The sequence below is a fragment of the Centroberyx gerrardi genome, chromosome 11, assembly GCF_048128805.1.
Source record: "Centroberyx gerrardi isolate f3 chromosome 11, fCenGer3.hap1.cur.20231027, whole genome shotgun sequence".
In the NCBI taxonomy this organism is placed as follows: domain Eukaryota; kingdom Metazoa; phylum Chordata; class Actinopteri; order Beryciformes; family Berycidae; genus Centroberyx; species Centroberyx gerrardi.
The window spans coordinates 19,485,654-19,498,792 of record NC_136007.1 but is presented as its reverse complement, the minus strand read 5'-3'; the positions used below and the strand labels follow the sequence as shown (position 1 = coordinate 19,498,792).

The window sequence follows — 13,139 nt, the reverse complement described above, 5'->3', positions numbered from 1 at the left end:
GTTTTGGGGTGGAGTAGACGCACTATAATCTAGATCCACTTAATAACTGGGCTTGCTAATCACATAAAACAACAAAGACAGATAAACAGCGTTTGTTATCTGGAAAAGAAAACATTTAATCATGCTAATAAAATTGGTGGTCAAATGTTTAGACAAAATGGAAAATTCTGAGCTCATATTCCACAAATGATCAACCTAGTTTGATTTAGATGGGGCTTTCCATTTTGTATTCTCTATCTATTTTGTGTAATCATACTTTTTACTGAAATGCTCCCTGAATTGCGGTAAGTGACTTTTACCTTCTTGCATCTTGTTTATGCTCTAGGAGATACTTGTGTAACCCAAACCTTTTCATGTCAAGGACCTTCAAGTACAGATGATTTAGACCACAAACCCCGATTTGATAAAGGTTTTGCTCCAGGAACTCCCATCTAAGAAGATTTGTATTGTCTATACTCTAGTTAGATAACAGAAGAGAGTAAAACCTCTGACCACACCAGAATAGTCCTTTCTCTCATTTGGCTGCATTCTAATAAATGAGTGAAATTCACCTCATAATTCAAATTCAACTATCTCAAGTACCCCTGGAAGTCCTGGGACCATAGTTTGGAAACCAGTGGTGTGACTGGTGGTCACTGGCACTTCAACCAATCGTGTGTACCAGCATGTCATTAACATATCCTATTATAATATTAGTGGGAAGCTCTGTTTCGTTTTTTTGGAAATAGCATCTACCTAAGAGTGACTCGTACTCACAGTCAGATTAAGCCATGGGTTGAACCTGTTTATATCCCTTGTTAAATCTAGATCTGAGGTGTGAAAGAGTAGTAGTTGCTAAAGCTTTATGGGTAAAGTTAAAGGGCTATGAAATGCCAATGAAGCTAAGGTAGCAACTGAAGTAACAATTGTATATACAGTAGGGATGGGACGATATGCTTCCCTCACGATACGATTTGATACGCGATATGTGGTTCACGATTCGATACAACCACGATACAATGTAATAAATAAAAGTTGTGTGCAGAATTACGTTTCTGAGCACATTTCTGAGCCACAAATCTTTCTAGCAATGGCACTGGCTTGCTACAATTTAAAAATGTCATTACAAAGTGCAAATAATATAATTTGGATGAGAGCTTGTGAAATTGTGATGGGCAAGCCGTCTCATTTGTGATTCCTACAGCAGAATAAAATGTAGCCAATATCGCGATTCATTTTTCTGCCCCACGATACGTATTGTCACATTTTTGCATTGCAATATATTGAATTTCAATATATTGTCCCATCCCTAACATACAGTATATACTTCACAACAATCTTTTGAATTCATTAACACCCATGTAGGTACCAGTATGTGTATCTTGGATTAAATCTCTCCACCGTGTATGTGCGTGTGTTCGTGTGTGTGTACTACGCTGTCCATCTCCACTGCACTATGTGTCGGCATGTGTGTGCACTGGGGCGCGAGGGACTATGTCTATGGGGAGAAGCAGAGCAGGACAAGTTGGAGAGAGCAGCAGCCACACAGAACATGGACAGAGCGTTTACCTGGCCCTGCGCTCTGTGGGTACGCCAAGTAGCCGCCTCTTCCACGGGCCCCCCTACCTGAGCCACGCGCTGCTGCTACCGCTGCCGCCGCCACCGGTCCGTATGCCGTCGCTGGGAAGCCTGCAGGCACACACACACACACACACACACATACACACACACACACACAAACACGCACACACACACATCACTTCCTGCACATAGATGAATACATGGCAGAGCTGCAGGAGAATGTTGATACCAGCGCTCCGCTACAGGCGAAAACTACCGCCCAGGGGAACAGGGGCTCATGTCAGAGCTGCGTCTATGAACACACTCTCACAGAACCCGCTTTGATATTCCAAACCGACACACACAGAACCAGGAAGGCGGATAGCTCATTGAATATTATGAAGACAATATACAGAGGAGAAATATATATTTTACTGATTGAAGTACTGCTACTATATCAGAGTAAGAGAATGTGTCAAGAAAATGACTCAAGTAATAGATTAACTCACCAAAAATACTTGTTCCAGTCAAATTTAAGATTGTATGTATGTTAAACTACAACAAATATTATTGGACTACCAGTTTTGGGGGTTCTTGTGGTCATCGGTCCAGGGTTTGGAGATAGCTCCTTTTTTTTTAATGTCAACAAAGCTGTAACATCAGTTATGGAATGTTTTTTTAGGAGTTTTACAATGGCAAATGCTACATATCATTGTACAAGCAGACTTGAAAATAGTGTTGCTCTAAAAATTTCGAACTAGTTTCTTTCCAACTCTGCACATATGGATGTATAATTTTCACATTGATAAAGCACAAGGGATGTAATGGCAACTCCTACGGCAACTAACACTTCGTGGTTATCACACTGAGAAGGTAAGATGAAACACAATCATACAGTTAAAGTTATAAAAATATATTGTGTTATTCATCAAGTGTGTTGTGCTGCCAAAAGAATATAATCACCAAAGACTTGCGAGGCTCACAGTGTATGGGCACTGCACCCTATGCCATGAGGTATGCAACCAGGAACATAATTGCCTTCAAGCTAACAAAAGAACGCAAGCTTAGCTGACTTGTATCTTACTGAAAATGTCTGAGGTTATAGGGGTGGAACTTATTTGAATAGAGAAAGAATAAAAATACAGTGCACAGCAGGGTAAAGTGTAGGGTGTAAAGATTACAGATCAATAAAAAAAGGCTTTTCAGTACAATACTGCTGCTACCTACAGTAAAAGTTTAAAAGAAAAATCTCACTGTAATTGACAAAATCTGCATGACTCTTCTTTGCATTACACACTGCTATAGAACCCATTCCTTTTTTCCCATTAATCATTATCCTATATCCCTTATCATTGATTTCAAACAATGCATGGTGTATTGTTTGCATGGAGGTACGCAACAATGTAGTGGTAAATAAAATCATGGGTAAGCTATGACATCCAGTCAGTTATATATCCTCAAAATATCCTCATTTTCCCATAAAAACACCCTATATTCATATAACTTACATCAGATTGATACTAATTAATATGATGTGGACTTCAAATTTATATCTTCTGAATTTACATTACATCATACTGTAGATTCATGTCAGCTAAAAATATATGTAAATTCTGTTCTGCATATAAGAAGGTAGGTAAACTGTGCTTAACTGGGTTTGGCCTTCACTAAGTCCCTGATTATACTAGTGAAGGAACTGGCTCTGGGGGCGACTGTATCACATGCTTTGGGGGAAAGATGATAGCCACTTCATAGCTGCATGAACATGGATATAGTAGTCCTACAACTATAATATTGTGGCATTTTGATCAGGAGCACTCCCAATTACTGTAAAGGTTTGTATGGACCAAATTCTGCCACTTTAATGCATGGAGCAAAGTATTCCACAAACATTTATTTGTTTGTTCAGCTGCTCAGGTGGAAGATATACAGTAGGAACAAACAGCCCCCACAGTCAGATGGAGATATTTGTTTGATGGTTTGTCATTCAGAAGAGCTTAACTGTCACCTTATGTGAAGATTGAGCAAGGCTCTCATGCTCCTTTCAAAACATTATTCTCATGTAAACATTCACTCCAATATTGAGTTTTTCAAGCTTCAAGCTTGATGCTCTAAATCTCAGCGGTAAATCTGTCCAAATTGAAGGTTTAAGATATTCTAATGAACGAAAGCCCTTAATACCATGCAAGTATAAATCCTGCTTCTTTGTATCTTAAGGGTCCAGCGTTGGAATTATTTCAACAAATGTCAGCCCAATAATCAGTCTGTAATTAAGCCAATGGAGTATCTGTGAGCTGTAATTACATTGTTGGTCTTAATGAACACAGTAAGGAGAGGTGTCTGACAGAGGCTAGTCCATGCCCAGGGCCTGGGCTCTACTCTCAAACACAGAAATTGCATGTCATTAGTGGTGGTGATGAGATTCCTCACTCTGGCCTTAACACCCTCGCTGCCTAATCAACCCCCTAAAATTATCTCCACAGGAAATGCTTTGCTCACCAGCAAAAAATGATCTCCAAATTCCCTCAATTATATTTATTCTTGTTTCTTTTTAAGCTAAATGTATGTGTTTATGTGTGTGTGTGTGTTTTCTGTGTCGGCGATGCTGTGGAGACTGTGGTTTAGACATTAGAAAATGGCACAGGACACCCCAGAGGACTATTTTCTGAATGCGGTGGAGGTGAGAGGACCACCAATGGGTGACCTATTTTCTGAGACAGCCTTATACTGCTATTCCACGAAGAGGGGCTCGCACAAAAGGCTGATGAGACAGAGGGAGGGAGGGAGGGGAGAGGGCAGGGTCAGATGAGCTGCAGCCAAAGAGAAAAACACATAGCTTTTCATCAGCCGGCTGAGAAGGAGGTAATTCACAACTCTGCCGACACAATGTGAGCATGAATGTGTGTGTTGGGTGTGAGGTGCCGTCATGCTGGGACTGTGAGGCAGGTGAAGAAGGGAAAGAAATGCCACTTCCCCCAAATATCAAACAGCTCAGGAGAGAATAAAAGGGCTGAGGCGGCATGGTGACGGGAGAAAAGGAATCCAAACATACGACAAGGCGACGACTAAAATCAGCCCCATTTACGCTCCTGCAGTCACACCCCTTCACAAACTGATTCCAACAGCTCATCTGATATTCTCCGCCTCTCTTTAATGTTTTCACAAAAACACAAATCAGCTCTGACGCTATGCTAATGATGGCCATGCACCCCTGCATTTCCACTTACAGTGTCCTCACGGTTGCTGTGCGGAACAGTGTTTCATGCAACTCTCTCCACCTCTTTTTCCCTCTCTCTCTCTCTCTTCCTAAGTGCTGAATCTATCTTCCCCTTCCTGCCATTGTCATGACACCCCCAATAGACCCACTGGCTTGGAAGTTAGTTGCGGGCAAAGTTGTGGCGAGAGATTAACTTTGCAGGATTAGGTGGGTTAATTAATAGATGGCTGCTGCTCATTGTTTTGTGCTCACGCTGTAAGAAGCCACCCAAGAGAAGCGCTGCAGCATTAAATCAATTTCATGGCCCTTTTATTACTGAGGAGATAAAGCCAATATTTAGCTTTCAATTCTTCACAATTATTGGGCCCCTGCTTTGCCACTTGAGTGGCTGCGCTTGGCTGGGGACAAGGACACATCTGTTTATGGGCTGTAGAGGCCCGGGGGCCTTGGTGTCCGGACTCTGGGGAACTGTCCTCAGCTCTCTCCTCAAGCCTGTAGCACAGAAATTCAGCCTTCTTCAGGAGTACACAGAGAAAGGAAGAAAGACGAGACCTGAGGAAGATGAGCGTTGTAGCACACGCTACAGACATTTCATCCTCTATGCAAGCAAAAGAATGCAATCTTTTGTCTTTTCTCAGCACAAATTCGATAAAAATATTTATATTCACAACTAATACAGCTCTAAATTTCAACAGAAAAAGATGCCTCCTATTTCCAGTGTGAGGTTATTCTTAGCGGTGGTTGTCTGCCCCCCAAGCTAAGAGCTGTGAATGAATCTCTCTTCTATATTTAGCCTGGCTGACCCACAGCTCTGTGTGATGTCATAACACTTGATTTGTGATCCATACATCTCCCATGTCAATATTTACCAATATTCAGTACAACAGGGAATTGATGTAACTATCCCTACCTTAACAAAAGTTGTTCTACTTGCCTAACCTTAACTGTCAGCTAACCTTTTCATGCGCCAAACAGGTGAAAAGGGCGTGTCCAATTCTGCTATTGTCAGTTTTGTGGTGAAGGAACATAATCTTCACATAATTTGTGTCCACACAAAACGTAATCTGCATTTCAGAGGTTTCAGAGACGTTCTGACAATTTAACTAAACAATTAAACATTCATTGTAGCGAGGTAACCATTTACATTGTGACAACCGGAAAAGTGAAATACCAAGATCTGTAACTACGGCGTAATTTGATAATATTATCAGGTGGTAGTCTACACATCCTGACAACATAATAGGGATAGAACAATATAATTTATAATATATTATACAAAATTAGAATACTGTCAGTTTCACCATATACTAGGAATTTGGTTTGCAGACAGTGCTGTCTAAAGTGAAGTTAAGTTGTGTAAATTTGGTGTGACATCCTCCACACCTTTTCCTGTCCTACATGCAATCACTGCAAACTGCCTAACTTCCTCCTTCATGATCTTTTCAAATATTTTCATTACAAGTGATGTGAGGACTACTGACCTAAAAATGTTTAACACCTTGGGATTCCTATTCTTAGCCACAGCGACAACTGTGACATCTTTCCAGAGCCGTGGTACCTTCTGCAGTTGCAGAGACTGCATAAAAAACGTAACATAAAAAAGTAGAAAATGACGCTGAGTTGTTCTGCACAGGTGTTAAATAGCTGGACCCAAATACTGTCCAGTCCTGAACTCTGACATTAGTCTGAAAAACTGCATTAGCTCTTCAAATTACCTTTGCCTTTTCTTGGATCTCATTTACTTATATTGTAAAGTCATGATAATCATTTGGACAATGTGCCCAGTTCATCAGCCAGCTGTTAATTACAATTAAAATCATCAAGGTGAATCCCCTTATTGCCCTTTTCATGTGACCCAGTCATCAGTTTCATCCAATTCCAATCACTTCTTAGATTGTTACCTCTACACCTAATCTCAGTGTTTTCCTGTACCTCAGCTTGGCCTTTTTTATGTCAGACATCAACTCTTTAATTTTTCTCACTGCAAAGACATCAACATCATTAAAAGCCTAAATCCTTCCCTCTCTCTATTATAAAACCATTGTCTTTCACTCACTGTCACTCATTTACTCTCACCCACCTTACATCTGATCTTCCTATTGCTGCATTTTTTTCTTATCTGAGTGACACGCATTCTTTACCAAACATTTCCTCAGATCTGTTTTTTTGCAAGTCGCCCTCCAACTCCACAGACTCACTTTCTGATTCCATTCTTCAGAAAACGTCACAATGATAAGTCGCACTTTCACATCAGCCTGACTGATGTAAATGTAATCTGTATTGTTCTTGGGCCCAAACTGCCAGCAGCAGTTCACCCACCAGTGACATGGAGCTCCACAGAGCACTCCACTCATTACAACTATAAGAAAAGTGTAAACTAGTTCAGAGGAGGAGTTCAGCGACAGCTGATACTGGAGGAGCTATGCATCAGGTATATTTTAATGGCTCTGAAAAATGATTAACGTTTAATATATTAAGAATAATATTATTAATATTAATATTAATACTGTAATATCAGTAGAATAGTGTAGCATCAAAGCATTGTTTTGATAACCAGATAATTCTACCATCAGATTTTGACAACAAGGCTTCCCTTTAGAATCAGACCAGCCTTGAAGGCACTAGAACACTAATCAGCCAGTAAGGAGGTGGAACTAGCAACGCACTGCGAACTAGCAATGGAGGTAGCATGCTACAACTTGGTGATTTTTGGTGCCAGGTGATGTCACCTGGCACCAAAAAGAAAGATCAGCCAATAGCAGAGGGCAGTTGCAATCGCATGTTTACAACCATTAGATGGCAGCAAATCCACAAAAGTGGTCTATGGTTTAGTTGTTTATAGGGTCTACTTTAATGAACTGAATTTAATTAAGCTAGCTAGCAAGCCAACAGTAGAGATGGGTTAGCAGCCAGCAAACTAATTAAAACAAATTGGGTTTTTAGCTTGGCATCAAAGAAAGCTAGCAAGACATGATTGATAACAAATAAATAAGACATTCCCAGATATGCTAAAAAAAAGTACATGCAGAATTGCCTTTGCAGTGGCGTTAGATAGTTTTGCCAGCTGGGATATCAAATCTTTGATTTTCAATATCTCACAACTCCAAGCTCACAATTTGGCAGGGCGACCTGACTGTTGACCAAAGTATGCAAACAGCTGGCCCTAGCTGTCCTTTTAATTGGGTTTGGTTACAAGTTGTATTTTACTCCCTCTATATGTTGGGGTAGTTTACAAAGTCCTTCTATAAGCCATAAAAAGATCTGACCAAATTCAATGTGAAAAATGTGGAAAAATGGGGGAAATCATACAGGAGGCGCACACTTTTCACGGCACTGTATCTCAGTAAGGAGGAAAAGCCTGCAGCAGCGGGGATAAGTCTGTTGATAAGTCGTAGCAGATGTTATAAAGCACTGAAGCACGCTGCCTCCTTCTCACAGGAGGAGGGAGGTACACTGGGGGAGACAGAAAACTGACTCCACTTCACATTCCCCTTCATCAATACCCTTTGATAAGATATAGAGAAACAAATAGAAACAAATAAACAGAGAAAAACAAAGCGACAAAAGGGGACAGCCATCTAGGAAGACATCTTTTCATCTCCAGACTGACAAGTGTCCCATTGTAGTCATCCCTCAACACTACTTTGTTGTTGTTGAAAGCAACTCTTGGTTGTTGTTATCAAAGGCATGAATCACAGAGCTGCAGACAGCCAGGTGGCTTTCATATGAACTGCTGCACACATGCTCATGTCTCACCTCGCCTCTGATTGCATTCATGCTTCTGATCAATGGAGACCAACACACAGAGGTTTCCCTCACATAAATACATAGAGTCCAGTGGGAGGGAGAGGGAGGAGAGAGAGAGAGAGAGAGAGAGAGAGAGAGAGAGAGAGAGAGAGAGACAGACAGACAGACAGAGACAGAGTATGTAGTGTAATGTGAATGGGCAGATGGTGAGAAGCGTGGTTGTAATGCAAAGAGATGTACAGTAGTATTCCACTTAACCTAAACTAGAGACTACTATTGTAAAAACGAAATGCCAAGAAAATAACAAAAAAGCCTAGCTGTCTTTGGAGCTACCCTGCTAATGAATTTGTGACAATCTGTCCAGACAACTAAAGATTTTAATTTTTACATCATACTAGTAGTGATACCAGTGAAACTTAAATCAGAGTCTGCTACAATGAAAAAACTCCCTTTAGCTGTAGTAGAACGTGCCATTAAAGGAAAACAACTGCAACTGCTTTGAACAGAACTGCTGTATATGGCAACTCTCTTGGCCAAGGTATTAACGCAGATAGCTAATAAAGCTACTGTTCAACATCATATTCCAACAGCATCAATCAGTTGCTGTAGAATTATGCACTGACATGTTGGTTATCATAACATTTGTAGCTGTTGTCAACTAGCCTGAAACCATGAGGATTTGCTCAACTGGAGTCATTTATCACATTTCCATAACAATTCATCAACAGCTGCTGCATGGCCCTACCTCAGCAACACATCGGCAGCTGTGTCATGCCAGCCAGTGATAGCCAGAATAAGACTGGAAGTTAAGGGATTTGCCTTGAAAATAAAAGCCTAAAAGGTATTGAGTACCTCAGGTGTGTGTGGCTTCAGTTTAAAATTGTTGGTAGTGTTCCAAGTACAGGAGGTACCAGATAAGGCCAACATGTGCAAACACTTTGGCCCTCCATCACCATGCCCCTCAACCCCTATACAGTAGGCTTAGAGACTTGTCAATTATTGCTTGTTGATGTGATCATATCTGCCTACAAAGGTGCACAATGTGTATGTGTGTGTGTGTGTAGGTCTGTTTGTTTGTGTGTGTGTGTGTTTGTGAGAGCACCTTAGTGTCTGCCCCTTAGCCTGAGCAGTGGTTCTTTTTGCCAGAGGCAAAGGTTTCAGTTTGTAATGAAACCATTTGGTACACTGATCCTTTGCCATTAAGACTTCATGGCTTCTGATTTGAGAGAGGGAAAGTCAATTACAGGAATGGAGTGAGCGCAGAGCTCAGCAAAGCCTGGCTTTATGGTGGTAATTGCACACGTATCATATACCTTTGAACACAATGATTAAGCCAGGAAGAAGAAATATTTGGTAAAATACCAACTGGGAAACTTCTCAGAAGGACACAGGAGTAAAAGCTACCATGCTGCAGCTGAAAATTTGAGTTTCTCTGTTCCCTCATGAGCCATAATCATGTATTAAAACCAATTTGACAGACCAAGCTGCAATATTTTAACCACTCCAACAAACAGTCCTTTCAGAAATTAGCTAGTAAAGTGATGTAACTCAAGCAATATGTCATGTTGTAAACATGCAACTGCCTGCTCATTCGAGCAGTGTGTCTTGTAAAGCCACTGCACTGCAGATGATACACAAGGCCAGCACACGTTACTTTGTCATTACTACTCTAATGTGATACTTTACTGATCCCTGTAGGGAAGTTCTCTCTTCACTTGCCCCTCTCCTCAGGGAGGTCAGAGGTCAGGCTCAGCTACAGAGCCCGGTAGGCATTCAGTGTCTTGCTCAAGGACACTTCAGCAGGGTGGAGGCTCTCAGATGAAGGGGCTCGACCAAGGGCCTTCCAGTGTACGGCATCTTGCTGCACAATACTACAGTAAATAGGGCTGAGAATTGATATGTTTTTATCAATGCCAATCCCTTAACAATTCCTTCTTAACAATTTGATTCCTTAAAGATTCCCTTACTGGTTTCTTTCTTCTGTAACTAAACTGAATGAAATTCTACTACCAATCCCAAGAATTAACTGTTCATACAGTATCATACTTTCTATTACTCACAATACCCTTAACTCCAAAGTAACTCCAGCCTCTGAAACTGCACACACATCACACAACTGTACACTGTGTGAGTGCCTGTGAGGTTGTGATGTGGCGTAGTGAGCTCAGGAGAAGCAGAGTGTCTTTCACTTCAGTTCCCTGTGACATGGGAGCAGTTTCCCTGTAGCTGAAGTGCATAGCAGCATAGCGACAAAGAGGACAAACTAGACTCTTTATCGAAGTGTAGCCACACTTTCGATCTCTTCTTTCTACTCTTTGCTATGCTCGCTCTGCCGCTGTGCACTTCAGCTACAAGGAAACTGCTCTTATGCTGCTGAACTGAACTGAACCGAACACGCTCTGCTTCCCCTCAAGCCTCACTATGCCTCTCAGTCACCCACACACACACAGCACAAGAGAGAAGAATGGAGAGTGAGACAATTAAATAATGAATTCAAAATCATACATTTTGTTCCATTCAAAAAAAATAATACAAATTGTAAATCGATCAGAATTAAATAAGGCAAACGTGTTTCAGCCCGGTCGGTTCTGGAAACACTGAAACCGGTTTGTCAGTGGTTCCCAATCCTTAATAGCGAGGCAGTTTACAACGGTGACTTAAATAGAGAGAGACAGACAGAGAGGGTACAGAGATGTCTGACCTTGCAGTGGTGCTTATGTAATGGTCTGCTTCAGTACATTTAACTGTGGAGCTCCTTTCCAACCCAGGATCAGCAAAGGCAACATGTCTCTGCAGTCCTATCTGGTCTGGCATCAGGTCTGACACTCAGAGAGTATTAAGGGGTCCAGTGAGCTCCTAGTGAATCAGTTGTTATGACCCTGCCTGTGTGTTCCCCCTGGAGCCAATCATATTAATTAGACTAGACTACCTAAGCCTCCTCTCATTAGTGTCCAAGTAAACAGCCTTAATTTTTTATGCATTTTAATGCCCGTCTCCCAGTGTTGAGGGTGGTGATGGAGGGGATGGATGAATGATGAAGGGGGGTAATTTGAGATTTGCTGAAATGAAAGTGGCCGCATTAAGTGTCGTTTCACCATCCAAGTTCAAATCTGTGAGTTTGTGTGAATTTGTATCTATGAGTGTCCCCCCCCCCCCCCCCCCCCAAAAAAAAAAAGCCCTGTAATATTGACTTGAACTTGCAGGAATTATTGATTTTAAATGACAAATCAAATGCCAAATGTATGAATACAGGCTCCAGCATGCATAAACCAGAGTAGAGGTTCATTATGTTTCAGCAGGCTGTAGCACACCCCACAATCCCCTTAAATTTTAAACACACACACACACACACACACACACGTGCACGCAACAACAATAATAATATGCATTGCAGACATAATTTCCTGAAGATGATTTTGTGGCCTACTTGAAGCAACTGACGACCTCATTTTATCTTAGCCAACTCTGTGCAATGACTAAACTTACTCAGACTAGCGCTGCTCTGGGTAGCAGGGGGTAACTGGGGTAAAACAGTGCACTACTCGCTTCCAAAAATAACACTACAACACTGGCTGCTACTGTTTACAGGCAGGAGCCAAAGCCAATGTATCCATGTGAAGTAGAGGTATGCAGAGGGCTGTGTGCTATGTTAATGTGTGTACATATGTGTGTGTGTGTGTGTTTGCGTATGTATGTCCACGCACTAGGGGAAAGAGTGGCTGAGAGCTACTGGAGAGCTATTAGCACAGACTGCAGGAGGGAGGGATGGAGGGATGGAGGGAAGGGAGGAGGCAGCTGGGTAAAGGCCCAGCAAGAACCCTACTCTCTGGGCCTGGAGCTCTTAAACAGTGGGTGGCATCAAAACAACAGTCAGTAGACACAGGGCATAGACTCTTAGACACACATTCTCTGCCTTCCTCCATGTCTCTGCTCCTTTCTTTTCTCCTCCTGGTCTCCAGTGGCGTCCAGAGGTGGCAGCCATATACGAGGGAGGGCAGCTCAAGTTCCATTTCCAGACCAGCAGCTCAATAGTCAAGACATAATGAGCTTTAGCGTTGCCACTCTGCCTGTTACAGCAGCTCATCTTCCCCACCACAGGCACCTAGACTCTGGGCTCCATGGTGGGCTGTTTGCTTGCTTGGATGTGTGTGTGTGGACCTGTCTGCTGCTCCTAGGGTGAGTTAAGACTTGGGCAAATGAGCTGAGTCTCCTCTTCAAGTTTCAGGACAAAGCCAGCCTTACAGCGCTGCCTGTGTCACAGCACAAGAGCTAGTCATGCACAGACAGGTGCTCACGCACCCGGGGAGGCACACGTGCATGTGCATGTGACTTGACTTGCACATGTGAACACGCACACAGACACACAGACACGCTGCACCTACATAGGAAAATAAAAGCACAACAACAAACAATAATAGACAAAACCACTGAGACTCCTGTGAAGGGGCACAGTGGTGGAGGGCTGCTATATTCCCACCTGTTGAATCCATCCAGTGCCTCTTTTCCATGTCCAGGTACATATAGCCGATAGTGTCTCTCTGAGAGCAAAGCACAGATCAGATTTAATGGAGAACAGAGCTGATCTGGGAGCAGTCTTTCTCTGTGACTACACACATAGAACTAGACAGGGCGTGAC

At 42.1% G+C, this 13,139-nt stretch overlaps 1 protein-coding gene across 3 annotated transcripts in view; it reads right to left on the bottom strand.

The window, feature by feature from the left end:
* The window catches only part of LOC139931823 (RNA-binding protein Musashi homolog 2-like), a 230,006-nt gene that overhangs the window by 19,699 nt on the left and 197,168 nt on the right, over window positions 1–13,139 (bottom strand). For 2 of the 3 annotated variants that reach the window (XM_078286451.1, XM_078286450.1), the window contains exon 11: window positions 1,549–1,668. The exons of the other annotated variant lie outside the window; for it this stretch is intronic. In XM_078286451.1, the coding sequence (XP_078142577.1) occupies window positions 1,549–1,668 (120 nt within the window). The remainder of the gene's footprint in view (window positions 1–1,548; window positions 1,669–13,139) is intronic. 3 annotated transcript variants of the gene reach the window in all.